The sequence below is a fragment of the Syngnathoides biaculeatus genome, chromosome 8 (assembly GCF_019802595.1).
Source record: "Syngnathoides biaculeatus isolate LvHL_M chromosome 8, ASM1980259v1, whole genome shotgun sequence".
NCBI lineage: Eukaryota > Metazoa > Chordata > Actinopteri > Syngnathiformes > Syngnathidae > Syngnathoides > Syngnathoides biaculeatus.
In genome coordinates, this window is record NC_084647.1 from 22,991,608 (window position 1) to 23,019,606 (window position 27,999).

At 40.8% G+C, this 27,999-nt stretch overlaps 2 protein-coding genes across 3 annotated transcripts in view; one reads left to right on the forward strand and one right to left on the reverse strand.

Moving 5' to 3' along the window:
- On the forward strand, positions 1-27,408 carry dhx36 (DEAH (Asp-Glu-Ala-His) box polypeptide 36). 2 transcript variants are annotated; one of them, XM_061826502.1, is made up of 27 exons: positions 1-513; positions 645-805; positions 1,905-1,982; positions 2,483-2,804; positions 2,880-2,918; positions 3,006-3,176; positions 3,256-3,335; positions 4,508-4,582; positions 6,270-6,436; positions 6,511-6,592; positions 6,668-6,808; positions 7,447-7,552; positions 9,848-9,935; positions 10,769-10,824; positions 10,895-10,959; positions 11,292-11,435; positions 11,745-11,862; positions 13,248-13,346; positions 15,492-15,665; positions 15,767-15,853; positions 15,945-16,028; positions 16,503-16,602; positions 16,683-16,773; positions 19,638-19,758; positions 22,073-22,225; positions 23,428-23,717; positions 27,270-27,408. In XM_061826502.1, the coding sequence occupies exons 1-26, from the start codon at positions 283-285 to the stop codon at positions 23,683-23,685; spliced, it is 3,291 nt and encodes a 1,096-aa protein (XP_061682486.1). In that variant the 5' UTR covers positions 1-282; the 3' UTR covers positions 23,686-23,717; positions 27,270-27,408. The 2 variants fall into 2 exon arrangements, with proteins under 2 accessions (XP_061682486.1, XP_061682485.1); XM_061826501.1 differs by lacking the exon at positions 27,270-27,408 and having other exon boundaries at positions 23,428-23,992.
- Positions 25,953-27,999, reverse strand: part of LOC133504349 (rho guanine nucleotide exchange factor 26-like) — a 31,478-nt gene continuing 29,431 nt past the window's right edge. Inside the window, exon 15 of the mRNA XM_061826503.1 lies at positions 25,953-27,552. Within this exon, the coding sequence (XP_061682487.1) occupies positions 27,410-27,552 (143 nt within the window). The 3' untranslated portion in view covers positions 25,953-27,409. The remainder of the gene's footprint in view (positions 27,553-27,999) is intronic.

Sequence of the window (27,999 nt, forward strand, 5' to 3'; positions counted from 1 at the left end):
TGCAACGTCAGAAATGTGCGACTTGCCGGATGGAAGCAAGCACATGAATAGTTTGACATTTATTGTATTATTTTCAAACGACATGTGTGGAACAATTGCCATTAACAATTCTTTTTCTTCTTATTAATAATTCTGGTGTCAATGCAAGTGGGTTAACGTGTTGAATTTGTATTCGCTCCTCCGTTGAACGTCTTAGCTCCAAGCTAATGCTGTTTGGTCACAGTTGCGTTGACAAGTTGTGTCTCGTTTCGTGCTAACGTCGCTTGTTTTTCTTGCGTCGGGATGAGTTATAAGTACGGAGGTGGAGGTGGTGGACGAGGCAGAAGAGGCGGTAGTAGTAGAGGCTTTCGTGATGGCAGCAGAGAAAGAGCCGGCCGGGGAAGTAGTTTCAGTGGCAGCTTCGACCGGGACAACGACGATGGTCGCCATCCATCCCACTTGAAAGGTCGTGAGATTGGCTTGTGGTACGCAAGGTACGGAGCCGTGCGGAAGAAACAGGCTGACCGGAGATCGGTATGTTCACACACTCATTCACTCAGGTAACTGTGAGTAGGGCCTGCTTGTCTGGATTTGCTAGAACCACACTGCCCTGATTTCTCAAGCATTTACTTGATTCATGCTCTGTTTTACCTGCATGTTTGCAGCGGGCAATTGTCCAGATGGATGAGGCCAGAGAGCAGCACATTATTAAGCTGCTCGACTCCGTCCAGAATGACAAGCCGAGTCTGGAGAGACCAAGTGGAAATGCGAGAGGTTTTGCGTCGGCGGTCAGCCGGCGTGCACCTCCCAATAAGAGTGGTCACTGGTGAGACTTTAAAAGATTTTTTTTTTAAACCGTGATAGCTTTTAAATCAGGATAGTTACTTTATTTATCCTCATGGGAAATTCAATGTCCCTGTCATCTCAGCAATGAAAACAAAAGGCAGAGCAGACATGCGGAGTAACCGGCAGTGGTAAATATAGTGTCCAAACATCTTGAAAAATCTAAATAAGTAATATTTTATGTATATGTGGCATGGTCTCCTGCTGATTACAGTGTCTGCGTCACAGTTGTGAGGACTGGGTTTCAAATCCCGGCCCCACCTGTGTTAAGTTTGCATGTTCTCACCGTGCCTGCGTGGGTTTTCCTCGTGCACTCCGGTTTGCTCCCTTTACCCAAAAATATGCATTAATTTGAGACTCTAAATTGCCCTTAGGTATGATTGTGAGTGCCAATGGTTCTTTCTTTGTGCCCTGCAATTGACTGGGAACCAGTTCAGGGTATACTCCACCTCCTGCCCGAAGTTAGCTGGGATAGGCTCCTGCACTCCTGCGACACTTGCAGCTGAGTGGCTCAGATAATGGATGTGCGGATTATATGTATACAGAAATAAGTCACAGAAGATATTGACAGAACAGTACAAAGGTGAGGGAATGAGGTTTCCTCTGGGCACCAATGCAACTTGACTTAAAGGATGTTTGACGTCCTTAGTCAGCAGCCTGTCAATAAAGCTGCTGCTCTGCCTGGAGAGGTTCCTGTGCAGTGGAAGCTGTTTATTGTCCTTGGTGGACATAGGCTTGTTCAGCATCCCATTTTCTCTCACAGATATCAGGATGTTTAATTCTGTCCCCATAACAAAACTTCCTCATTTTGTCTTGTCCAATTCCGTGCCTATAACAGAGCTTCCTTCTCACTTTGTCTAGGTGAGAAGTGTTATCTATCTCATTGCCCCCTCTCCAGTACAGAACTGTGTATGTGAGGCTTCTTGTCACCACGGACTGGTAGAACATCAGCATGTTTTTGGAGATGTTAAAGAACTTGGGACACTCAAGACTATAAAAAATACAGAATACAGGCTATATATGTCTATTTTTAAAATGTGTTTAGCTGACAGAGGCATGACTGACCAATGTGCTTTGCGCAGCTATTTTGATGGAGACATGACCGAAGAGGAAAAACAGAAGATCAAACTTGAGGAAGGCACAACAACACACAAGAAACGGTAACCGCTGCATTGCATCAGACATTGTATAGGGCAGGAATGGTCTTGGTTGTCTTTAGAGACCTGGTAATAATGATGAAAGTGGAAAATGATAAAACTAAATATATAAAACTGAAATGTAATTGCACAAGGGTGAAATACACAACAGTACAACAAAAATCACGGTTCTGTACTTACATTGGGTTTAACTTTAGGGAGTAACATTTCTTTTCCCCTATTTAATTTGTTCTGTATAATAATCACTAAGACTGCAACAATCATCGAGTATCAACACCGATAATTGCAGGCAAGTACACAAATTTCTGTAGTCTTTGAAATGGCAGAACCCCAGCACGCCCTTTCACCTGTGTTCCTACCTTCTACCTTCGACACATGAGCTCACTGTGGCACCAAACTTAATATAATTTGTAGCTATGGCATTGAAGAAAACCACATACGAACTGACTTAACTTTCTAATTACAAGGGATCGGTATTTACGTACCCATTTTTTTTATATTAGTTCCATTTCACAGGCAGTTGCAAAAGATGAAATTCCTGACAGATGGGATGATGGTGATGATGATGATGCTGCTGATGATGATGCTAATGCTGATGCCGATAATGATGCTGATGATGATGCTAATGCTGATGGCGATAATGATGCTGATGATATGGTGGAGCTGCAGCAACTGGACGACGAAGAAGATCGAGAGAAAATGAGGAGGAATGACAAAGATCTGGAGTTCTTACTCCAGGAAATAGCAAGAGATGTTTCGCTGGATGAATCACTGAAGAGAGATCTGCAGAGTAAGAAATCACACCCAAAGTACAAGGAGATGCTGGTGAGTGTTCATGATGTTTTGGTGTTTCTCAATGCTATTCTGTGATGACTGAAGGTCCTTTGCTCTTTTCCTTAGACTTTCAGAGAAAAGTTGCCATCCTATGGGAAGAAAGAGGTTCATTCTTGATTTTTTTTTTTTTTAATAAGAAACAGACGCACCGTGCTTTCCTTTCTCCTCCCTCTGATCACATTATGTCATCAGGAGCTGGTGCGGCTGATCAACTCCAACCAAGTGCTGGTGGTTAGTGGCGAAACAGGCTGCGGAAAAACCACACAGGTGACGCAGTTCATCCTGGACGACCACATCAACCGCGGTATGGGCTCAGTGTGCCGTGTGGTTTGCACACAGCCCCGGCGCATCAGCGCCATCTCGGTACGCCGCCTCCACCTGTAGCTCATGTCCTTGCTCAGCACGGTTTCCTACCTGATTTGCCCGTTTGCACCTCCCACAGGTAGCAGAGCGTGTGGCCGCCGAGAGGGCAGAAAAGGTTGGCAGTGGAAATTCGTGTGGTTATCAAATTCGATTGCAGAGGTAAATTCATGGCACCTAAAGCCAGATACCCATATTCCAATTTTAACATCTTTAATGTATTTTTTTTAAATGTGAGGGACCTCATCATAATGTGTTTGCATAAGTGTGCAAACCCTGAATATCTGGGGATGTGCCTTTGTTCAGAATTGACTCATCATATATAAAATAATGAACAATGGGAGTCAGCACAGAATTGCCATCGTTTAAAGTGCCTCCTATTAACCCCTAATAAAGATCAGGTGTTCCTTTTAGGCTGCTTGTCATATGTAAACTATTGACCCGGGTTAAGATTTAAAATTGTCTGCCCTGACCTTTTTCTGAGAATCACTCCTTATACAACTCACACCACAGGTTAAATTGTTGAAATTGTAAAGGTTGGACATTGCAGACTCAGATTAGGCCCAATTATCTATTTTAAGATGGGGGACTAGCGTGTGAACCAAGTGCCAATTTTTTAATCTACATTATACACACACTGGGCACAACTTTATGGAGACATTTTAATGAGATGTTTGTCATTAGAATTCTGCCTTTACAGAGATTTTCTTATAATGTGATTGAATTCGAGGTATTTACCGCTGCTTACTCAATTCTATTCTGTTCATCGATGTTTATACAGTTTTTCCAAGATGATTGTTTTTTTTTTTAACCTTACTGAGACCTCACTATTTGTCCTGTGTCGCTAAGTGTTTTTTCTTCCATAACCTTAGTTTCAGGTTTTTTTTTTTTTTTTTAACTGCCTTCATAAAGCTTGACTCCAATATAGCAATGTACCAGAATTGCTGTGGACCTGTACAAATGTCAATGAATCAAATTATTAGAAACACGTCTGTGTGTTTTGGATTTCTTGAGTGCTTTAGTCACTAATGCTGTGACTGGATATGGTAATATACAGAAATTGAACAAAATGAAATCTCATTAAATTGGAGACAGGTAGTATGTGATTTGGAAGGTATAATAGAGATGATAGTTACACATATGGTAAAGGATAATGAAAACTGACCGTCAGAAAATAGCAAAAATAATGGCCTCCTGTTTAAAACTTTTGTATCTTTTTCTGCTTATTCAAAGAACAAAGTCATTTCTGCAAAATGACACACTTTCTTATTAATAGAGAAGCCATTGGTAAAGAACCTAATTTTGGAAATTGTATTTTATTCCCTTCTTCCTAGCCAGTTACCACGGAAACAAGGTTCGGTTCTGTACTGTACCACAGGCATTATCCTTCAGTGGCTCCGCTCAGACCCGTGAGTATCCGTCCTCCCAGCATTTGTTTTTTTGGCTACTTCAGCTGGCCCTCCTTCCCTCTGTGTCACTCGGCTTCATTGATTTGTGCTTGCTGTCAGTGCTATCCCCATTAGTATGTACCCTCCATCCTCTTAGGCAGAAAAATGACACACAAACACAGTTGAGTCATCCCCGCTTGCTCTTCCTCGCATCACGAGTATCCTCGGTCGGAAGCGAGGATGCCAGGTTTTGTTGTCTCATTGTCTCTCTTCATGAGTTTGGCACGACTTGAACCAAGTGAGTCATTTTAGGACTATGGGCTTTTTGCCAAAATGCTGCAAGTATTTTGCCTCATGTTTACACAGCAGTGGACCCAGAGGTTGGTACTGTCCATGTATACTTGAGCTATACGTATGATGCATAAACCTTTTCAGTCCAGAGAACCCAATTATTTCACAGATCAGCGCTTATAGCACCAAACACAGCAAGCATCAGTTTAAATCTCAACTGTACTCATTATGATTCCTGGAGCTATATTTGTAAGATGCTGGCTGCAAAGAGTTAAATAACAAGGGGTGCAATTTTGAGATCCTGACCCTAAGTCTAATTAATCCAAGTTGTTCTGATTAGTCTGATTTTAATCTTGAAAACAATCGCTCTCATAACTATCTTCTGACCAAACTGTCAATCCTTTAAGTTGAGCATCTCGTCAATTTTCAAAATAAAAGACATAGGCATGCAAAAGGTGAGGAAACCCTTGCCAAATGTCCATCGGTTACAATGTAAATGGTTCTTTGTCTTTCTGTGAGTAAATGGCAACCATTCCATGGTGTACCTTGCCTCTCACCCAAAATCTGGGAGGATAGACTTCATTTCACCTGCAACCTCAATGACTGCAAGCAATACAGAAAATGAATAGGTGGATGGATTTTTGTTTTGATATTTAACCCCCCCCCCTCCAGTGATGTATTTATTTAAACAAAAAACATATTTGAACAGTCCTTCAACATAAAAGCTTCCAAATTTGCTTTTTCTACAGCATAATTCTTTCATTGAAAAGTAACCATTATTTATATTTTTTTTTTTTTTTTAACTTTTTCACTGAGGCCTGATATAAACATTAGTTACATCTAATTCTACTACCCCTCGGTCAACTATAAAGTTTCAAGTAATGGTCATGAAAACGTCATCGTCAGCAATGATTTATTCTTGGTTTTCAGCCGGAAATTCATAAAATGACAGTACGGTGGCCTCACAATTCTGAGAACCTGGGTTCAATCTCAGCTCTCCCTGTGTGGAGTTTGCATGTTCTCCCCGTGCCTGCGTGGGTTTCCTCCGGGCACTCCGGTTTCCTCCCACATCCCAAAAACATGCAACATTAATTGGACACTCTAAATTGCCCTTAGGTGTGACTGTGAGTGCGGGTGTTTGTCTCTCTGTTCCCTGTGATTGGCTTGCAGCCAGTTCAGGGTGTACCCTGCCTCCTGCCCATTGACAGCTGGGATAGTCTCCAGCACCCCCACAACCCTCGTGAGAACAAGACAAGAAAATGGATGGATGGAAATTCATAAAATGTCAATTTACTAATTGGTATGGAAGCCAAAACTTGTAAGCTGATGAAAGAAAGTAATCTACCACACCTTACACATGACAGCAATAAGAAGAAATAAAAAATGTTTGCAACTTGTGCCTTGTTGTCCTTTTCAGGCTGTTATCAAGTGTCAGCCACTTGGTTCTGGATGAGATCCACGAGAGAAGCCTGCACTCTGACGTGTTACTCACCATCGTCAAGGACCTGCTTGACGTGCGACATGACCTCAAGGTCATCCTGATGAGTGCCACGCTCAACGCGGAGAAATTCTCCAAGTACTTCGGTATTTGCCTCTTAAATTACAAGCCTCAGTTTTCAGCACTTCCGGTAAATAATGGGTCCCCATCTGTCCATTAGACAACTGCCCTATGATCCACATCCCAGGCTTGACATTCCCAGTGGAGGAATTCCTTCTCGAGGACGTTGTGGAGATGACAAGGTAGAACATTAAATTTTTATGCAACAGTTCCAGTTAACATGGAATTCCTGTGTCTTTTTTTTGTTTTTTTAACAGGCATCGTCCCAAGAACCAGGTCCGCCGGCCTGCATTTAAAAGGGGCTTCTGGCAGGGACACCACTCCAGACCTGAGAAGGAAGAGAAGGAGGCCGAATACAAAGAGAGCTGGCCTTGTTATGCTCGCACACTTCAAGCCAGGTGGTTGGAACACTATTGTTTGGTAGCGACTGTAATATCTCTCGTATAATGCGCACCTCCAAAATTGACATAAAAATTCTGGGAAATCCTTTTGCCCATGGGTATTGCATTTTTACAATGCATGATTTTTACTCATATGATCAATACATGAAGTATGATCTGTTTTATTATTATTTTTTTAAATATAAATTTGAAATGTACAGCCGTACTTTTATTTAGTAAATTAGAAAACAGTTGTGCTTACTCATAGGTTGATTACCCAGGCAGAATTTGTAAGGTGGGTGCAATTCTTTAAAGAAAACATGAATGTGTGAAACGCATTAAATTTTACTTTATCCATCCATCCATTTTTTGAGTTGCTTATCCTCACAAGGGTCGTGGGAGCACTGGAGTCTAACCCAGATATCTTCAGGCAGAAGAAGGCGGTGTGGACCCTGAACTAGTTGCTAGCCAATTGCAGAAATGTTATTTTAATTTGATTCAAATGTCTATTTACAAATATATCACTAAATGCTGCTTCTCCATGATAATATTGGACTCTATGCGCTACTGGGTTAATATTCCATGAGCATTTCTCTCGTGCATTCAGGACCTAAATCATGTATTTATATATGTATGTCACTTGTTTTCCCCCCCAGATACTCTGAAGACACCATAGCTGCTCTTGAGATCCTGGATGGTGATGACAAAATTGACTTGGACCTCATCGTGGCGCTCATCCGCCATATTGTGCTCAACGAAGAGGTGAGTTTGCTGTAATATACTTTATTAGATACACATACAATCCAGTCAGGTCCAATCCAAGAATTCCAACTGTATACCATCCAAACTGAGTGTCATTGTCCTTGGTGAATATATTTTCGTGAAGCGAGACCAGATGGGAGGGAGAGCAGCGTTAGCATCCAAGCACACAGTGACATAAGATCAGAGGAAATAACATGGCTCCTGGGCAACAGCTCAGTGCTAATGAGCGTTTGCACAGATGCTCACACTCCTGAAGCATCTTAAATCCATGTTATTTTTTTAATCTCCATCTCCCTGTTCTAATGTCCTTTGTTACTATATTCATGCAAATTTCATGTGTCAGTTTTTTCAAGACTTCAGTTGTTTGGTATACCTATTGTATTATTACCATTTATGCACATAACAAATGAAACTTCAAAGGTAGTAATTTTGTACTTTATCGCAGGGATGTTTTTATTTACAACTGCATATCTTGGGACAAATCTACTGAGGAGAGGCCTTTAATTGTAGAAACACTTTTTTGTAATATTAAACAATAGGGGTGTCCCGATCCAATTTTTGAGAGCTGATCTCAGGAGAAAAAAAAAAACCAGGAACAGATCAGACTGGCCCTTCAGTCTCCGATTTTACTCTTAAAAACTAACTTGTCGCTTGTTTGTTTTTACACTTGAGTTAAAGTGCACTGTAAAATAAAATTTGGATAAAAAATTATACCTATTGAATATTCAAATACATCACATTGTTTGTCTCTTCATTTTTGTTCACAAAAATTTGTAGCTCAAAGCTAACGGACAATGAATTAAAAACCACCATTGATGAGATAATGAGAAATAAGCATTGACCTTATAGCACACATCTCTCAAAATAATGAACATTGGTATACAAATGTTAAAAAACACATAAAAACAGGCAATATACTGGCTGACTTCCTGATGGGCTATTCCCCTTAAAATACGAGCTTTTTGTTTTTTTTAAATTTAATATTTATTTATCGAAATGTAGAATATGCTTCTGTTAATTTAAGTTGAGTTTATTGCAATTTAAATATAATTATTTTGTATTTTATTTAGTACAGTTATATTATGTTGTTTCATTTTACGGGTTATTTTTTCCAATTTTTCTATTGCTGATTATTGTTTTCTGTGTGAGCAATATCACTACATCAAGCCTTTTGTAACATTCTATATTACAACATAAGCATGTATGATTACTGCAGATATTGGATCAGACTGATATCGGTATTGGCCAACATTCAAAGCTGCAACATTGATATAGGATAGGAAGGGGATAAAAATTGGCTCGAGACAAGTTATTAAATGTTAAAACCAAAATAAAAAGGACTTATGGAGAAATACAATCCAAACGGCAAGAATTGAGGTGGAACTACTAAATATAGCACATAAACATGGAGGCACACACATTGTGGAGCGACTACATGTCTAAGTTTTGTAGGACAATCTCCACATAACGTAATGTAAAGGGATGGCCTGGTAACAAATGGGCCATGGCCTGGTACCAGTCTGTGGCGTGGAAGTTTGGGACCACTACCACATGATACATTTACGGTTGTTTTCCATTGGAGTTAAACAGCTGGAATATGAAACACAAGTGCTTAGCGCAGAGACAGAATCATTTTCCCATTGCATAAGAAGCTGTTGTGTCTGTCCGTCATGCCGACGCTTAGCCAGCCAAACTGTCAAGTCACCGCGACTGACAAATGTCAGACTGCCGAAAGTGAAAGCGACTGATTGGACGTAATGTAATCATGAACGAAGGAAGCGGCCAACTGTGCGGCATGATTGATTAATTACGGATGGAGCGCTCAATGATTAGACATCAGGGGCAATGACACGCAGCGAGTAATGGACATTTTGGGAAAATAGTAAGGTGATATGACAGTTTGCAGTTCTGTTTCCTCTTAGAGTTAATAAAAAGAGTCAGTAGACAAACGCTAATAATTAACTTTTATTTTAAGACAGCAATGCTGACAGGTGCTCCTACTGGGAAGATGACGTTTCAACCAACTTATGATTCTAAATATTTCTTTCTGTCTATCTAGAGGCAGTGCTTTGATATGATAAAAAGTAATCACAAAAAAATGGACCCACTCAAATCATAATCTTTTGCGCTCCAGCCAATGTTGACTTCTGTGATAACAAATTGTTCTCGATAAGGAAGTAGATTTTAATGTTTGACAAAGACAAAGCCTAAATAAGAAATGAAAGATTCTTCACATTATCTTTGTGCGCCACTTAGGACTAATCACACTCTTATTTTTTTTTATTTTTACAACAGGAAGGAGCCATCCTGGTCTTCCTGCCTGGCTGGGACAACATCAGCAGCCTCAATGACTTGCTGATGGGACAGCAGATGTTCAGATCAGGTAGACAGACACCCACTGATTTCCATGTGCGCTGTGGATGTAAAATCAAAAACAGCACTGGTGGGCACTATTTTTAAATGCATTTTTCTGTAGCCTCATTATTTCAACATCAAATAGTTTTTCAGAAGTTAAGCTACTTTAGTGGTCACAGTGATAGCATAATACCATTCACAGATGCTATATATCCTCTGACATTTGTGACCATTGAATGCAACGTCACGTTGCTACACCTTTGACATTCAGGCGGGCAGTGAAATGTGTGCTGTAGATCCCAAACATGCATCTTAAGAAATCTTGGTTGAAGAGCCTTGTGGACAAGTTGACTTCACTATTTCGCATTGAATATAAATGTAATGACTGAAGTCGACCAATTGCTAATCCCGTTTTTTGCATCTTGTCTTCCTATCCGGCACTTTTTTACATAGGATTTTTTATGTTGCCCATCTGCTGCAGTCGCCAGATTGTAACACTCATGGAGGAGCAAAGTGTCTGGCCAACAAAGTAGCACAGTCTTCATATAGCTCTGTGCTTCAGAGAGTACAAAAATAAGATGGTTGTGAATTAAAATGGTGGTTAGCCTTCCTAGTTTTAGCTATTTCCAATCACTGCTAGTCGTAGAATATTCTAGCCACAGGAACTGTACTATGTGTTCATGGAAATATTTGACTGAAAATTATGTATTCTTAAATTCAAGCTTGAAATCTACACTTTGAATCACACCGGTTTGTGAAAAATCCATTGTCGATACGATGTAAAAAGTTGATGCTTATGCTTTAGTATCTAGCAGCAGCTTGATAAAGCAGCTACAACCTGTGTTCTGCTTCCTATTACAGATCGTTTTGTTATCATCCCACTGCACTCGCTCATGCCGACGGTTAATCAGACGCAGGTCTGTATTTTCCACCGCCGTCCCTCAACACCTCAAGCAAACATCCAACTTCATCCTTCGGTCTTCGTAGGTATTCAAACGGCCTCCATCTGGTGTGCGAAAGATTGTGATTGCTACCAATATAGCTGAGACCAGGTAGGTGTTAAGTGTCTCACCAGAACTTTTTTTCAGTGCTTGCAGTGCAAGACAAGTGCAAAGCAGTAGGTAATGATTAAGAGCTGTGATATTGGCTTGAATGAGGCAGACGAACTGAAGATTTATTTAAACACAAATTAAAGAGGCAGCCCCTGCCTGCCATCACTTTTATTAAAAATAGGCAGTACATTTTCTCTAGGACTCAATTTTACTTACTATTCTAGTCAAAACCAAACATTTTCAAACAGCTTGCTTTGAAGTAATTTTCTGTCTGACTTCATCCCATTCCCATTTTCATCACATTTGCCCCCCACCCTCCCCCAATCTCCCAGCATCACCATAGATGATGTTGTTTTTGTAATCGATGGAGGAAAGATCAAAGAAACTAATTTTGACACAAACAACAACATCAGCACCATGACCGCCGAGTGGGTGAGCCTGGCCAACGCCAAGCAGAGGAAAGGGCGCGCAGGCAGGTGCGTATGTATTTGCCTTTGTTTACTCACCGGGGCCATTTTATAGACTTTAGGGACACTGTGATTACATGCAATGCCAATCTTCCTTTTCTCATCCTCCATTTGTGTCACAAAAGTCACAAAAGGAGAATGTTTCCAGCTTCTGTTGCCACTTTTCAACATCAGAGTTCAGCCAAGCCCAATTAGCGCAAGCTGCTTACTGAGTGCAGTTTCGTGCCATTGATTCGCAATTAAGCTTTTTCTTTTCCCTGAGATGTTATTCTCTCTCCACCCCCACTTCTCCTGTCTGTTCTGCATTCATATGCATAGAGTGTGTCCAGGAAAGTGCTATCATCTGTACAATGGCCTCCGAGCCAGTCTTCTGGATGCTTACCAATTACCAGAAATCATGAGGACTCCGCTGGAGGAGCTGTGCCTGCAGATCAAGGTCTGTTTGCAAGTAATATGTGCTCCAATCACAAGTAGACAGCTCAGAGCACAAATCTTTTAGGATTCGCAGAATTGTTTGAAAGCCTTATTCTTCAGCACTGTGACACATTGAGCCCACATCCATATTAACGTATTTGAAATTAAATATTTTTTCCTGATGTGCTTTGGTTCTTATGTTCACAAGTAAACTGCATTTGAAATATTTAGCCTATTACACTACATTTTGAATTGAGACTGACTTCTCAGGTTTTTATAAATTCATTGCACAAATATTCTACCTTTTTTAAATGAAGCATCAGATGCACCTTTCAGGCTTTCTCGTCATGTTGAGATTGTTACATGGTCGCTGTTCTCTGTTAATGGCACAAACACAGAAAGGGGGCTACTACCGGGAATTTGTGGGACCCCTTTGTCACGCGACCCCTTCAGCCTAAGTTTAAATGCTTTTTTTTTTTTTGCGTTTTAATATATTCGGCAGCAATGTGGAATGCGGGTTTTAAGTTATTCGTTAATATTTAGCCTTTGGAGGTTGTACTAGCCAATTTTGCACTTTGTTAAATTCAGATTTTCACACTTTTTTCATAAGCAACTGTTCTGTAAATGTCACTGAAGCAGAATGAGAGGACAAAGACACTCGCTTTTCCTGCCCTGTTGTATATTTAGCAGCCTTTTTCCCTGGGTGGCTGATATCTATAAATTGTACAGACAGAATGGGAGGAGAAGATTTTCCACTAATATTCAGCTTTTAGGTGCTAGTTTCAGAAGCCCCTTTCTGCCTGCGAAATCTGGTATTTTTTTAGCTCCCCCCGCCCCCCATTTTGTCCTATTAACTGCACCAATGTCGAACGGAATGATAACATTAACCCAATAGCGTTTTGTGGCTTTTCCAAAAAGAAATGTCTTTAAGCATTTGATTGGCTGAAATGGCTTTGCAGATTTTGCAGAGCATGTGAATGTTTTTACATAAAGATGTTCCTTTTACCTCAGAACAGGTGAAAAAAATGCACTTAGCAAAAGGACTTGGTGCTCCCACTGGAGGAGGTCATCACCTCTTCAAAAATGGCTTGCCATTTATTTCTACCATCCTCTTTGCAAAGCATCACAATTCACTACTTCAGCGCATGCTAATGGAACATGAAGGCAAAGTTCACTCCAATCGAGTGTTTGCACTGGCAGCTTTATTGAGGGTTTTTAATGTTGCACCTGAAGTTAAGCTTTGACGCATATGAATACATTTTTACTGTGAAGCCAGCAGGTGAGAGGCCGATATAATGTATCTGTTTGCACACAGAACAGGAGTAATAAAAGAAATGTGATCTTAATCTTGAATTTGTGTCAATCAGATACAGATTATCGGTGTGTTGTTATGCACGTTCTGTTCAGATATTGCAACTTGGAGGCATTGCTCACTTCCTGCAGAAGGCTCTGGACCCGCCCACTGAAAAGGCTGTGAATCTGGCCATAAAAAACCTCAAAGACCTGGTAAGAAAGCAAAGAGCTAAAGAAGGGACCATGTTTAAAATGTAGACAGAAGCAGTTGTCTTCAGGACTGAAGTTATTCACTGGAGTTGACAATGATATGAAATGTTCCAACTGAATTGATGCTCTCAAGAGGAGAGGTCATAAAAGCTGAAGATTAAAGGTGAAACAAATTTTGGTCAAAAATACTCAAAAACCTCATCAATCCATTTTCCAATTTTAGTATTATAGAAAACATTCTTAAGACCTTTTAAAGTGTATTGCAGCTGCGATAGAAGAGTGTGGACGCGTGGGATCAATATCGTGACCACACCTGAATGAAGTGACCAGATGGATGATAGGCAAACGTTTTTTTTGCCACGTGGTCATGCGATCGACCAAAACTGCCTCAGCGATAGAAGACATGGTTCGCACGTGGCCCTAAAAACCCCTAAATTTTCTAAGGTGCATTTAGGGGCTCCTGAAACTCCTTAAAAATCTGCGATAACTGGTCAAGCCCCTAAAAAGGCCTTAAATTAAAAAAAAATCAAAGGGAGGACCTCTACCGCCAAAATTCTCCCTAAAAAAAAAAAAAAAAAAAATTATTTTAAAAAGATAGCGAGCCGTCTGGCGTGCAAAACAAACGGAAATTGTCAACGGAAGTCAATGTGTTGACAACTAGTCGCCATCTTGTCGATATTCCATTGTTTGGTTCCGTGAGTACGCATTTCACTTCGTCTTCGTTACGACGTAGTGTAGTTCTTTCATCGATCCAACTTGTATCATGGGGAAGTGCATTTTTCAATATGCTTGGGTTGAAAGTAAGGAGTTCGGGAGCTGGGTTCGTCGAGATCCAAAAGATCGGCACATGTTTTACTGCCATCTGTGCAAGCAGAGTTACCAGTTTGAAAAGATGGGTGTCAAAGCGCTGGAGTCGCACTGGGAAAACAGGAGACATGCTGATTTGGCGTTGGTATGAATCTGTTTCTAAAATATCAAGATAGTGAAACATCAACCTCAGGCAGTGGTGCTGGCAGTGCATGCGCACTTACAGTTGTCCAGTCATCGACTTCAACCAGCCGAAAGTCAGGCTTTATGAACGTAGTTCAATACACGAAGACGGACTCGTTAAAGGCAGAGATCGTGTGGACTTTAAAAGTGATCTGCAACCATTACAGTTACAAATCTTGTGAAAATAATTCAAAAGTGTTTGCAGTCATGTTCCCAGACAGCGACATTGCTAAAAACTACCACTGTGGGGAAAGGAAGACTTCGCACCTGGCTACATTTGGCATCGCTGCCCACTTTTCATCTCTACTGCCTCAAAGCCAGACTAGAGACTGACATATCTACGCTTATTGAGAAGGCTGACAGGCTGTGTGAGGAGGCAGAAGAAAAGAGGAATCTGAGGTTTATCACCGAGGCCAATGCACTCAGAGGCAGAGCAAAGGACGAGAGAGCCACTTTGGCACCTCTGCAGCAACAAATAGAGGAGGCACTGGGTAGGCTCAAGGAGCTAGAGTAGGGGTGCTGAGACAGACTGTTTTTCTGTAGACTGTTATGGGAAGACATTGACAATGGTCATATCAATGAGAACGACCACAAGGGGCGACAGGTGATCACTGTCACAGGTACTGAGGTACTGGAACATTTGATGAACCAAGAACGGTTGTTGGCACCATTGGGTGAGTCTTTTTTTCCTTACTCTTGATTTCCCACGATGGCCCTAAATTTTTCGTGTCAGCCCTAAATTTTTTCCGTGTCGCCCCTAAATTTTTTCCGTGTCAGCCCCTAAGAATGCCCCTAAAAAGCCCTTAATTTTTTTGGGTCAGACTGAGTATGAACCCTGGAAGAGTCGAATTTATAATTTAAAAAAACAAATCAGACTGTGATTTTTCCACCCACCCCTCCCTCGTTTTTTGTGTCATAGCTGAGGTATATCTATGATGAAAACTACAGGCATCTTTTTAAAGTAGGTGAACTTGCGCAGTTGGTGGCTGACTAACTACTTTTCCCCCCCAATACAGTTGTTAAAAACCATTACACAAAAAATTAAGTGTTTTAAATTCGGACATGGAACTTGTATTTCAAGGCACTGCTGTATGTAAGCGGTTAATAAAATCTATTGCCTTGCTAAGTTCAACAGTTGTGTCTTTTCATTGGTGTCAGAATGCTTTGGACCATTCGGAGAACCTGACTGCGCTGGGTTTCCACTTGGCTCGACTGCCCGTGGAGCCTCACATTGGAAAGCTCATCTTGTTCGGAGCGCTGCTAGGCTGCCTCGACCCCGTGCTCACCATCGCTGCCTCCCTCAGCTTCAAAGACCCTTTCTTCATACCCCTGGTAGTTTGCCACCTCTCAAACATGAAAGCTGCAGCAGCAGGGACAGATGCCACACACGGTTAGATGTTGAGCATTCTATCTCCTGATTTCCTGCTTCTCAGGGAAAAGAGGATATTGCAGACAAGAGGAGGAAAACGCTGTCCAGGAACTCCAAAAGTGATCACATTACTGTGGTCAATGCCTTCCAGGTAGTTGAGTAGATCATGGCTTTGTTTGCTGTATATGAAAATTAATTATTTAAATTAATCAGTCTTCATTTGTCGTCCATCGACTGGTCAGGGCTGGCAGGAAGCTAAACAGCGTGGCGGTCGGTCCGAGCGGGAGTTCTGCTGGGACAACTTCCTGTCTGCCAACACACTCCAGGTGAATCTCAGTAAAGTTTTATTTATTTTTTTCAATATTTCATGTTATTGTATTTTTAGCCTTTAAGAATTCATTCATTGTATTTTATTTAATTCTTTTTTTTTTTTAAATATTGGTATTCTATTTATATGTTTAGGGCATTTTGGAGTGTCTTATTTTTGTGGCACGATGGCATCTAATTAAATTTGTAATTTTTTTTTTTTTTTTTTTTTTTTAGCCCTTTTCTAGATTGCACTTCTCAAAGATTTTTCAAAAAGTGGACTATTTTTTTTCTCTGGAATTTGCTTTCATGAGTCATCTAATTGGCTGAAACGGCTACAATGTGTCAAGTGTGCCTTCTATTGGTTTGACATGCTTAACAGAATCCAAATACAATTTCTCATTGAATATTTTGAAAATGTACAGGAGTGCTTTCATATGCACGTTGTTAACGCATGTCGACCGAATACACATCTTTGTTTTTCTGGCATTTAGATGCTGCACAACATGAAGGGCCAGTTTGCTGAACATCTCATGCACGCAGGCTTTGTCAGCAGCAAGGACCCTAAAGACCCTAACTCTAATGTCAACTCAGGTGAATATTCATGAGGAGTTGTCTTATTATTTATTTAAACTATGGTGTTCACTTTTAAATAAAAAGGACATCTCTCTTAGACAACGAGAGATTGATCAAAGCAGTGATCGTCGCTGGCCTGTACCCTAAAGTAGCCATGATCCGACCGTCGCACAGCAAAAAAAGACCTGGGTGAGCAAAATTATTGTGATTCATCTTCATACAAAGTCTCTTATCTTTTCTGAAGTTCTGACCCATTAACATGTTCACTTATGTTTTATGCAGTCTTAAATAAGCCATTGTTTATTTCATCACCAAACCAAACAGTCATGCTAAGAGCAGATTTTTCCCTGCTGTCAATGCGATAGTTTCGTCTGGCTCACACTGCCCCATTTGGAACGTGGCTGTCTCACAGTTTTGCTTCCCTCTTAATCACACTTGCAAAAAAAGAAAAAAAAACAGTTTGTGCAGAAGCATTCTAATGAAATCTAAAGTTATTCCAAGTTTCCCTTTATAAATACAATATTACTCGAATAAGACGCCATCGGACTTTTCATAGTTCAACTTAAAGGTCAAGTGTCATCCCCATAAACATTCTAAAATAGATATTGTAATGAAAAATACATACACTGTATAACATTATTCATTTCAATGTCTATACGAAAAAATAAATCTGTGCGGAGAGGCCAGCCTGGCCGAAGCCGTGCTCGTCCGTGAGCCTTCACTGGCGAGCCGTCAATGGCAGCCTTCGCGAGCAAGTCGATGCGAAAGCCATCCGACGCGCACATCGACACATTTAGCACCCCTGTCATACGTACGTGGATCTTTTGTTACATTATGAGAGACTGATTACCTGGTGTGCCCCAAACTATTATTTTTTTTTAGTAGCTGTATACACACCTACCTCTCATTTGGAACCCACGAAGTTCTCATCCTTTGCACCCATGCAATCCATTTTTCACGAGAACCGGGTCTCTTGCAAACTTATGAAAGGTAAATCCATCCTCCTGAGTGTTCAAGCAATGTCCAGCAGTGCAACGAGCCAGCATTTTGCCTAACATGAAGGAACAACGAGCTACGTTCCCAGAGGTAAAACTATTATATATATATATATGTGTATGATTTTTAACATATTAATGGAAAAAACGGCAGCTGACATGGACCCATGCGTTTTTTCACCACAAAACATGATTTTGATGTATACAGCTTTTTGTAACTCCCGCCATGAAAATCCTCTCAAGGGATTTGTTTTCGAGAAGAAGCAGGAAGTGACATACATGGCAGGACCGCCCTCAAGTGGACTCATTTGTTTCTATTAGTTTTACCTGCGGGAAGGTAGCTCGTTGTTTCTTCGTGTTAGCCAAAATGCCGGCTCATTGGATTGCTGGACATTGCTTGAACACTCGGGAGGATGGATTTACCCTTCATAAGTTTGCAAGAGACCCTGTTCGTCGTGAAAAATTGATTGCACGGGTGCAGAGGACGAGAACTTTGTGGGTTCTAAATGAGAGGTAGGTGTGTATACAGCTACTAAAAAAAAATAATAGTTTGGGGCGGACCACGTAATCTGTCTCTCATAACGTAACAAAAGATAAAGTACGTCATATAAGTACGTAAGTACATAAGTACGTTGTATATAAACGTCAAGTACGTTTGACAGGCGTGCTAAATGTCTCTGTGCGCGTTGGGCTCACCAGCGAAGGCTGTTGCGAAGGAGGAACTCTGTGGACAATGCCACACTCAGCCGCATGCAACGACAACGCTGAAAAGGGCCCCGGCTTGACGGTATTGTTCATCGCGGACGGCGGCGGCTATGAACAACGCCCTAAACCAGCCTGGCTCGGCTCCGTGATAAGCCCCATCAGTGCCGAAAATGAGCCACACCGGCCGAGGCGCCGAGGCCGTAACCGGCGGACGCGGCGAAGGTTGCGCATCGGGCTCGCAGACGGCGGTGGCTCTTAAGAACGCTGCCACAATGCCGCACTCAGCCGCGTGTGATGACAACGCCGTAAAGCGCCCGGCTCGACGGTGTTGTTCATCGCAGACGTCGGTGGCTATGAACAACCCCCTAAATCAGCCCGTCTCGGCTCCGTGATAGGCCACTTCAGCGCCGAAAATGAGCCACACCGGCCGACTGCGATGAGCCGCGATGGCTCATCTCCACCACAGAAGTGGATCGGATGGGGAGGCGGTTTGGCCGTGATTGCATATCATCTGAATATGGCTTGAAACAACAGGGTAATATTGCCCCAGTCTCTTCACTCGGTTGTGAGATGTTCTCTTCTTTGAAAAGAGCATCCATGTCAGAAGGGGTGTGTTCGTCTCCCATTGTAGGATCCACTGCGTGTTTTCATTGGCGAATTTCCGGGGTGACATCACGGGCAAGGGATGCAGCCTATATTGCGACCATTTGGGTGTCGTAAAATGACACTTGTGCAACTTTGCGCATGGATGACGCGCTCTCCGCTTTTATTTATTTTTTCGTATAGACATTGAAGTGAATAATGTTGTGTATTTTTCATGACAATATCTATTTTAGAATGTTTATAGGGATGACACTTGACCTTTAAGAATTGTACACATCTTACAAATTCTGCTTCGATGGGTAACCTTCTAAGCACAACTCTACATTAGTTTAGGTATATTTTCATTGCCTGTGTTATCTCCAGAGCCTCAGAAAATGATTTTCCCGCATCCCAAAATAGTAAACATTTTTTTGACTGTTTTAAAATATCTACACATAATATTTAGAAATCAAAATTTTCTTTGAAATTACCTGGCACTCACTGTGTGTGAGTGGTGTCCATTTTAACTCAATAAGGACACTTTTGTTTTTTAGTGATTATAACTCTCCCTTACATTTATTAAAGCATAGTAAATCATATTTATTTGTATAGCGCATTTCATAAAAGGTAACTCAATGTGCTTTATGTGATGAAAAACATTTAAATCCATAAATAGCATTTATTAAAACTATAGTTTCACCCAAGCTGACATAGCAATTTGTATTCTTACATTTTTGAATAGCAACACAACCACTGCGTTATCTCGTGCAGGGTGAAAGTGTACACTCAGCATGACGGGAAGGTGTGTATCCACCCCAAGTCCGTCAACTACGAGGAGACCAACTTCAACTATAAGTGGCTCATCTATCACCTCAAAATGAGAACCAGCAACGTAAGTAACACTTTTATTTGCCGTTGCTTTTTAGACGGAACCCAGCAAAGATGCCACAACTGTGCTTTCACACAAGGGTCCAGCATCCACCTTTTATGGTGGAAAATGTTTTGAAATGATTTATCTTGGCCTCATTTTTTTCAGATCACAAAAACCTGGGACTTGAACAGGGGTGTGTAGCAATCTGTCATTTCACTTTTGTTGTTCTTTTATGTTATTAAAACAGTTGTCGTATAGTGACAATTGCTTTCACGGTGACAGGGTGTGAGATATCAAGTGTTAATCTTTACACTATTGTTTTGGCATTTTGGGTTTCCTTTTCGCAGGCTCCTTTTTTTATGGGTCAGAAGCCTCTTTTAGAGGAGATCCAGCTCCCGTTTGGGTGAAAAATCTTAACACACCTGTCCCAATATTGCAGAAAATGACAGATAACTTTCACCCCAATCACTTTATTAAGAAAAAAAATTCCATGCAATGTAAAAAGCTAGTGTGTGGGTGTGCACGTGTGTGTGATTGGTCTTTGAAGCACTCGTGTTTGAGAGCCAGTTGAAATGTGTCGTTTTAATCAAATATTCATTGGGGAAAAAGCCCGACCTTTAACCACTCGCTCTTCTGAGGCTGCACCAAAAGCAGTGACCATGCTGACAGACACACACACACACACACACACACACACACACACACACTTAAGAGCTGCATGAGAGCGTGTGTGCATGTGTGTGTGATCAATAGTACTTTCATGTACTTTCTTTTGATTACGTCATGGTTATCATCAACTTGCTCCCTTCTAAGCACTGCGAGGCTGTCAAGGTCACAGACCGACAGAGAAGGGTGACAATGATGTTATGGTGTCCTGATCCGATTGTCCCCTGCAGGCTATCACGTGAATGAACAACAAAATAATAACACATTGTATATTTAAATACAAGACACATTGTTTTGGAATAGCCAGTTCGATGTTTAACCTTATTGACAGGCTAACAGACAATAACTACTTTCAAATAGCCAGCTTAATGCTTAAACCGATTCACAGGCTAGCTAAGATTACCATGAGATCACGAGAGTTGTTTACTTTCAAAAAACAAATATTCACACACACACATGCACACACTGTAGTGATACATACAACCTTCCTCATCTATGAAAAATAGGTTTAATGACGTAATATTGCAACTTTCTTCTCTTGTTTCGCCTTACTGTAATATGCCGATTCATGCATCCATTACAGTACACTGCCCCCAAGAGGCCAAGGCATATATGGCAGGAACTTTTGATGCTTCGTATAAAAAGACAAACTTTTTCCACCTTGCTTGACTTGAAATCAGACAATTTTTCACATTTTAGGTCCATTAGATTACTAACATATTTATTTGCTAAATCTTAGAATTTTAAGGTTTTGTTTTTTGTTTTTTTTTAAGACATATACGATAGTCTCCCTACGTGTGGCAATGTTTTTAGCTATGGCTCTATTTATCTTTATGCATTTTTTTATTTCTATTTTTAAAAATATTTTTTGTAGTTCAATAAATACTAATAATAAGTTTGAAATGCAATGTATTATTGTATTTATCAATCTTGATTTCTATAGCAATCAAAATAATTACAATTGTTTTCACATAATCGCCCAGCCCTGCCCCAACCTGAACCCCCAAGACCTCACAACAGACTTAACCCTGAATCTGACAGCTCTACCCTAATGAGCCTTGAACTTTAAACTTAACTTAGCTCTGACATCACAAAAAGCTCATTGTCTCCGCTTTTTGATCAGAAGCCAGTGTTCTATTGCTGCTGGCTAAAAAATGGGAAAAAGGTAGTCAAAGTAAAGATGAGGCTTTCGTTTGGTACGTTCATTACCGATGTTGTCACAGAACAATATTCTTTGGATCTTGAAAAATCAATGAAAGTACTCCAAAACTCCCATCAATATGGGGAACTCTCCTTTCTAAACAGCTTGTAGTGTATGAGTCAACAATATTGTTTGCAATTTTACACTTGTGTGACAGTTAAGAATGTTAAAATGTGACCTAAAAATTGTCTCTACCGTTGGTAGAGGCTTCACCTGGATGTTAGAAATTCATATTGACAAATGTGTAGGTCTTGCTGGAGGTCTATTCGCAACTTCTACTAAATCTGTAACATTTATCGTTATCCGTTTGCTGCACGCCGCTCCAATTTGCTGCCTGAGTGCCCTTTCAAGTGTCTTTTCAAAAGAAGGAAGGACAAGATGACATTTCCTCTCACAGCAGCGGACACATTTCATCCCTGTCACGGGCTCCTGTCTGAAGCGCATGTCAAATTTTCTGCGCTTCCTCAGATCTTCCTGTACGACTGCACCGAAGTCTCCCCCTTCTCTCTGCTCTTCTTTGGTGGCGACATCACCATCCAGAAGGATGAGGACCAGGAGACTATCGCTGTGGACCAGTGGATTGTCTTTAGGTCACCGGCGCGCACTGCTCATCTAGTCAAAGTAAGACATTGGAATTAAGACCGTTCTCTTACATTTATTGAATCACATTTTATTCATATAGTTTCATTAAAATTTAGTTTTTTTTTTTTTTTTTTTTAGTAGCTGTAGGGACCTAGCACTGTCTCAAATAAATGTCTGTTAGTAATTGATGCCTTATCCCTAATGGTGTATAATTGCTTATACATTCCACAAGATGGCGGCAAAGTACAAACTGAATCTCCTTGACTCACGTCAACATAGTTCCTTGGCGCCAAGATGCTACAACACCACGACAATAGTTTCTGTTAGCAAAGCCTCTGGCCGAGGCACAAAAGTCTGATTTAAAACAAATAATAGGATAAGTTCGCCACACCCAACCCTCCCAAAAAAAAAGTGAATAAGTGAAACCAATAATTACGTACCTACAAGGAACATGGACTTGTAAATAATAAAAATCTATTTTGCTATAAATCACCTGAGCACAAGTGGTAGGAACACATACAGGCAGAGCATACAACAATACTATCAGAAATATCTTACATAGCTTTAAAAAATGGCTAGTACGGTAATCCTTCTCTACTTCGCGGCTCACCTATCGCAGATTCAGTGCATCATGGATTTCTACCCCCCCCCCAAAAAAAGATAAAAGCCAGATCGCTAAGCATTAATGCGCCATCCTCGGCGCGACAACACGGACCAATGATGAAAAATTTAAAAAAAAGTTTTAGTACAGTGCTGCAGCGGGAAAGCCGGATTGATAGGGTATAATGCGGCATCCCCAGCAAATGACATGGACCAATAAAGCAAAAAAAAAACAAAAACATTTAGGCCTGCTTTGTGGTTTTTCACTTTTCGCGGGTCGGTCTGGTACCAATTAACAGCGAAGGATTACTGGATTACTGTTGCTTAGTCGCAGCAGTCTGTCACCAGCACTGACCTTTACTGACCTCTGGTGGCCAAAGGTTGCAAAGTAGTAGCATGTTTATATAGAAACGATTACATTTATAAGTCAAGGCACCACAGTAAATCTTTTCATTAAAAGATTGACCTGGTCCATCTATTTTTTCAAATATGTCTCCTGAGCAAAGTAGTTTGCGCACACTTAGTGTAAAAAATCTAATGTGTACATTGGTAATCATTTGGAAGGATTCACCATAATAAAGGAAGTAAAATCGTTCAAACATCACTGCTTGCAGTTTTAATTCTCATCATTCTTTTTTCAGAGTCTAAAACAAGAGCTGCATTCTCTGCTGGCGGACAAGATCCGCAGACCGGCACCTGTGGACTGGAAAAACCGCCAATCCAAAGACTGCGCAGTCATCACAGCCATCATCGACCTCATCACCACGCAGGAGACGACGACAGCGACGACTCCGACCATGCCGAGAGCGAGGGGCGCCGGCAGAGACCACGACAGGGCATGGAACCCCAGAGGACAACACATTTACTTCAATGACGACGACAGTGACGATGACAATTAGTTTGGGATGGCACCTGGGAGGAATAATCACAGGTTAGTAGGCCTATTTGTTGTAAAACCACCCAACTTTTGGTAATTTCTTGCAAACTGGACTATAAGAAAGCAGGATTTTTTTTTTTTTTTTTTTTTTTTTTTGCATTCAATTTGAATGTGATCACCTGGATCGCGCAGTTTGTAAAGCACGTCATGTAACAGCCTGAATCTCCACAATATTCACCTCCAACGTTGCACTTGCAATTTGTAAAACCGTTCATTTAATCTGTAAATGTTATAATATGAAATAAAGTTGTCTTCATTAGTGTTTGCTAGACACTTTTAAACTCATTACAGTCACATTTGAAAAATGTACGGGTGTGGTCAGTCATGCTAGCAGATAAAGTTCCGGGTGTGATTAGGGATTGAATCTCAAGACTTTAAAACAATTTACTGGATTAATGTAACATAACTGTGAATTAAAAATAAAATAAACTAACACAGTGAAGAAAATAAGTATTTGAACACCCTACTATATTGCAAGTTCTCCCACTTAGAAATCATGGAGGGGTCTGAAATTTTCATCGTAGGTGCATGTCCACTGTGAGAGAGATAATCTACAAAACAAAAATCCAGAAATCATACGTATGATTTATTTTTTTTTTTTTTAAATGATTTATTTGTGTGATACAGCTGCAAATAAGTATTTGAACACCTGAGAAAACCAATGTTAATATTTGGTACAGTAGCCTTTGTTTACAATTACAGAGGTCAAACGTTTCCTGGAGTTGTTCACCAGGTTTGCACACACTGCAGGAGGGATTTTGGCCCACTCCTCCAGACAGATCTTCTCTAGAGCTGACAGGTTTCTGGGCTGTCGCTGAGAAGGAGTTTCAGCTCCCTCCAAAGATTTTCTATTGGGTTTAGGTCTGGGGACTGGCTAGGCCATGGCAGAAACTTGATATGCTTCTTACAGAGCTAATCCTTGGTTTTCCTGGCTGTGTGCTTCGGGTCACTGTCATGTTGATAGACCCAGCCACGACCCATCTACAATGGGTTGAATCTTCAATTCAAGTCAATACTTCTGATGGACAGGTGTTCAAATACAGCTGCACCACACAAATAAATCGTTAAAAAAATCATACATTGTGGGGCCTCAGAACCGTGAGACTAACACTTTACCATCTGATCCACCGTGCTGCCGAAGTTTCCAATCAACAAACAAATTTAAATACTAGTCAAAGACAACACAAGTAAGCACAAAATGCAGTTTTAAAATCCTTTTTTGTTTTTTAGGCAATTACGGGAGAAAAAAAAAATATGTAGCCTTGTGTGGAAAAAGTGATTTCCCCCACACACCCCAAAGGTAGCGAATGGTTTAGCCCCCCTTAGTCGCAACAACTCCACTCAAGCGTTTACGCTTGCTTCTCTTATAGCGCTGTGGAGGAATTTTTCCCCACTCATCTTTAGAGTTGTTGTAAATCAGCCACATCGGAGGGTCTCAGTGCTTGAAGCACCTTTTTAAGGTCATGCCACAGCATCTCAATAAGGTTCAGGTCTGGACTTTGACCAGGCCACTCCAAAGTCTTCATTTTGTCACCATTCAGATGTGGACTTGCTGGTGTGTTTGGTATTTTTGTCCTGCCGCAGAACTAGGGATTGCAAAAAAACGCTTACTTTCATAATCGGTTTTAACCGAACACCTGTAGCAAAAAAACGATTAACCGTTTTTAAAATCGGTACCGTTGTGGTGTTTACATAATTCACCCGCCGTTATGCGAGTAGTGTTTTGATGTCTGCCAATAAAACAAGTTTTGTTCCTGTGTCCGATACTCCGCCTCTGACTCCTTTTCTCCGGCGCTACACCATCGATCGTTAATTTACTCCGCGGTAATGGGGTAGTTTGTATACAATATTGACAAACAAGCTTGTTGAATGTGGCTTTCAACAACGCACTCGTGTAAGTTAAATTTTTGTTCTTTTTTTTTTTTGGAAAAATGTTTTAATGTTAACATTTCTTGAAAAAAGTGGAAATGGTATTGAAAAAAATAGTGCAATGTGGAATACCGGAACCGGAAAAAATTATTGGAAATTTTAACCTATTTCGAAAGTCCGATTACGGTTTCAGTTTTAAACAATTGAAAACTGGTTACAACCGATTAATTGTAACCGTTTGCGATCCTTACGCAGAACCCAAGTTGGTTTCAACTTGAAGTCATGAACAGACGCAAATGGTGATGGCAAAGTTGAGAAGTTGCACGTCTGCTTGTTGATCGATAAATCATACTCTCAATAGGTCAACAATTAAGCTTTTATTATGTATGCTTGATGTGACATTGAATCACTGGACACTTCATTAGGTACATCTGTACAGTCTCCAACAGCAAATATATAGAACGGTATCAAAAATTCTGCAAATATTTCTTTTCAGGAATTTACATTATTAAAAGCCCAAAGAACTCGGGCTATTGAATGAGTGTTTCCAAAATGTGTATGCCAAAGACGCAGGTTTCTACATTGTATCATATTTCGAAAACATAAAAAAAATAAGATGACGTATTTACACAGAGCACACAACTCAGTTAAAAGTCAATGAAATTCATGCCCGGAAGTAGAAATGTTGGGCGTTTACGTGCAAAGTATTTACCTTAGCCAGACCCTCATGGTCACGACAGATCTACTATATTTGTTGCGAGAAAGCAGCCTCACGTAAGTTCGGGCGTCAGCCGCCGGGTGCGAGTGTGTTAAGAATGTCAACGTGTGTTTGCATTTTGTGACATGGTACGTCTTGTTTTAAAAAGTGCTTTCAGCTTTAAACAAATAGCATTCTCCTCTTCATAATTATCTCCGTACAACATGACCTAGATTGACAAAAGTATTGGAACACACATGCAATTATTTACTTAAATGATCCTGTGACGCAGTATTAGTGGTACACCGTGAACTATATGTCTGCAGATTTATTGGGGGTTTTTTGGGATGGTGCTGCTAAGCTCCATTATTACACCAAAAACCCAACTACTTGCTGTTTTTGTTTATTTTGCTCCCAAGGAACCACGTGGAAGTGAATTGGGGACCTTAATTAAGACAAAAGTAGTGCGTTGCTACCATCTTGTTGGTGCTGAGGAACTATGTTGAAATGAGTTGAAAAGGTTTATGTAGACAAAAGTATGGTTTGCCAAAATCAGGTGGAATCTACTGACAATTCTAAAGATTTTTAAACAAGATGAGGCTTTCCAATATTTTTTTTTGTATTTGTACACCATTGCATAACAATATAATGTATGGCTATGGAGAATTGCATCAAAATGGCAGGGGGAGAAACTTGTAGATTACTTATCTTAACATGGACGCACACTGTATTGTGGAGATGCCGTATAACCTACTGATGATATTTAGTACAGTGGGGAGAACTCATTTCCCACATATGGTCAGACATAATTCGGTGCTGCTTTTTTGCCTAGCAACAGCATTCAGGCATTTACGGTTAACTGTTTGTTTCTATGAGCTGAGATATTTTTCTTTCCATTAGGGGTCGCCACGACATGACATCACAATAATTTTGCCCTGATAGTGTGTGTGTGTGTGTGTGTGTGTGTGTGTGTATTTTAGCTTCTGTTTCTTTAGGAGACCTTGAAAGCATCAAGAGGATGACTCATTTGCAAAGACCTGCGAGTTATTCATGAGGTATCAGCCATCTTGTGTCCTCTCTGTTATTTATGGGCACCGAGGACTAATGTCATGAGTTCCGGTCACACGTTGGTCTCCAGACCCTGCAGGCGGTCCATCCTCTGCATGTTGCGCTCGATGGTGGCTTGACACGTGATGGGCTCGGCGCATTCCGCCAGGAACCACCCGCGCTCACCGTCGCGCAAACGCTCGCCCTGGTGCCAGCCTGGCAGAAATACAGAGGGTGGACTCAGTTTAGGGAGTGTCAGAGCATCAACGTCTGTGCCTTTTGATTTTCAAAAGCCTTTTCCCACAAGTCCTCATCAACCTGTGGTACATACTTAGAAATTCAACATAGCATGCTAATTTACTAATCTACTTCCCTAAAAAACAAATATTGCCCCAGAATAAATCAAGTCTATGATCGGTTGTACCTCCTTACCAATCTAAACTACCCACCACTAGCTCTTTACCCAATTCATCAAACTACTTAATCTACTGTCATAATCTCTATTCTTCCCTAGTTAATCTACCCACCTACCTCCGTAATCAGGTCACTTACCGAGCTACCTAATCGACCGACCTAGCTACCTAATCAATTTCCATTCAGTACATATTTACCATTTAAAGGGGAAATCCAGTGCTTTGCATCAACAGTGTATCCAAAAGGTCA

What these genes read in the sequence shown, in the direction of transcription:
- dhx36 (XM_061826502.1), top strand. Translation starts at nt 283, where the DNA reads ATGAGTTATAAGTACGGAGGTGGAGGTGGTGGACGAGGCAGAAGAGGC. An exon ending in TATCAAATTCGATTGCAGAG is followed by an intron (nt 3,336 to 4,507) that starts GTAAATTCATGG and finishes CCTTCTTCCTAG; the next exon opens with CCAGTTACCACGGAAACAAG. An exon ending in GAAATTCTCCAAGTACTTCG is followed by an intron (nt 6,437 to 6,510) that starts GTATTTGCCTCT and finishes TCTGTCCATTAG; the next exon opens with ACAACTGCCCTATGATCCAC.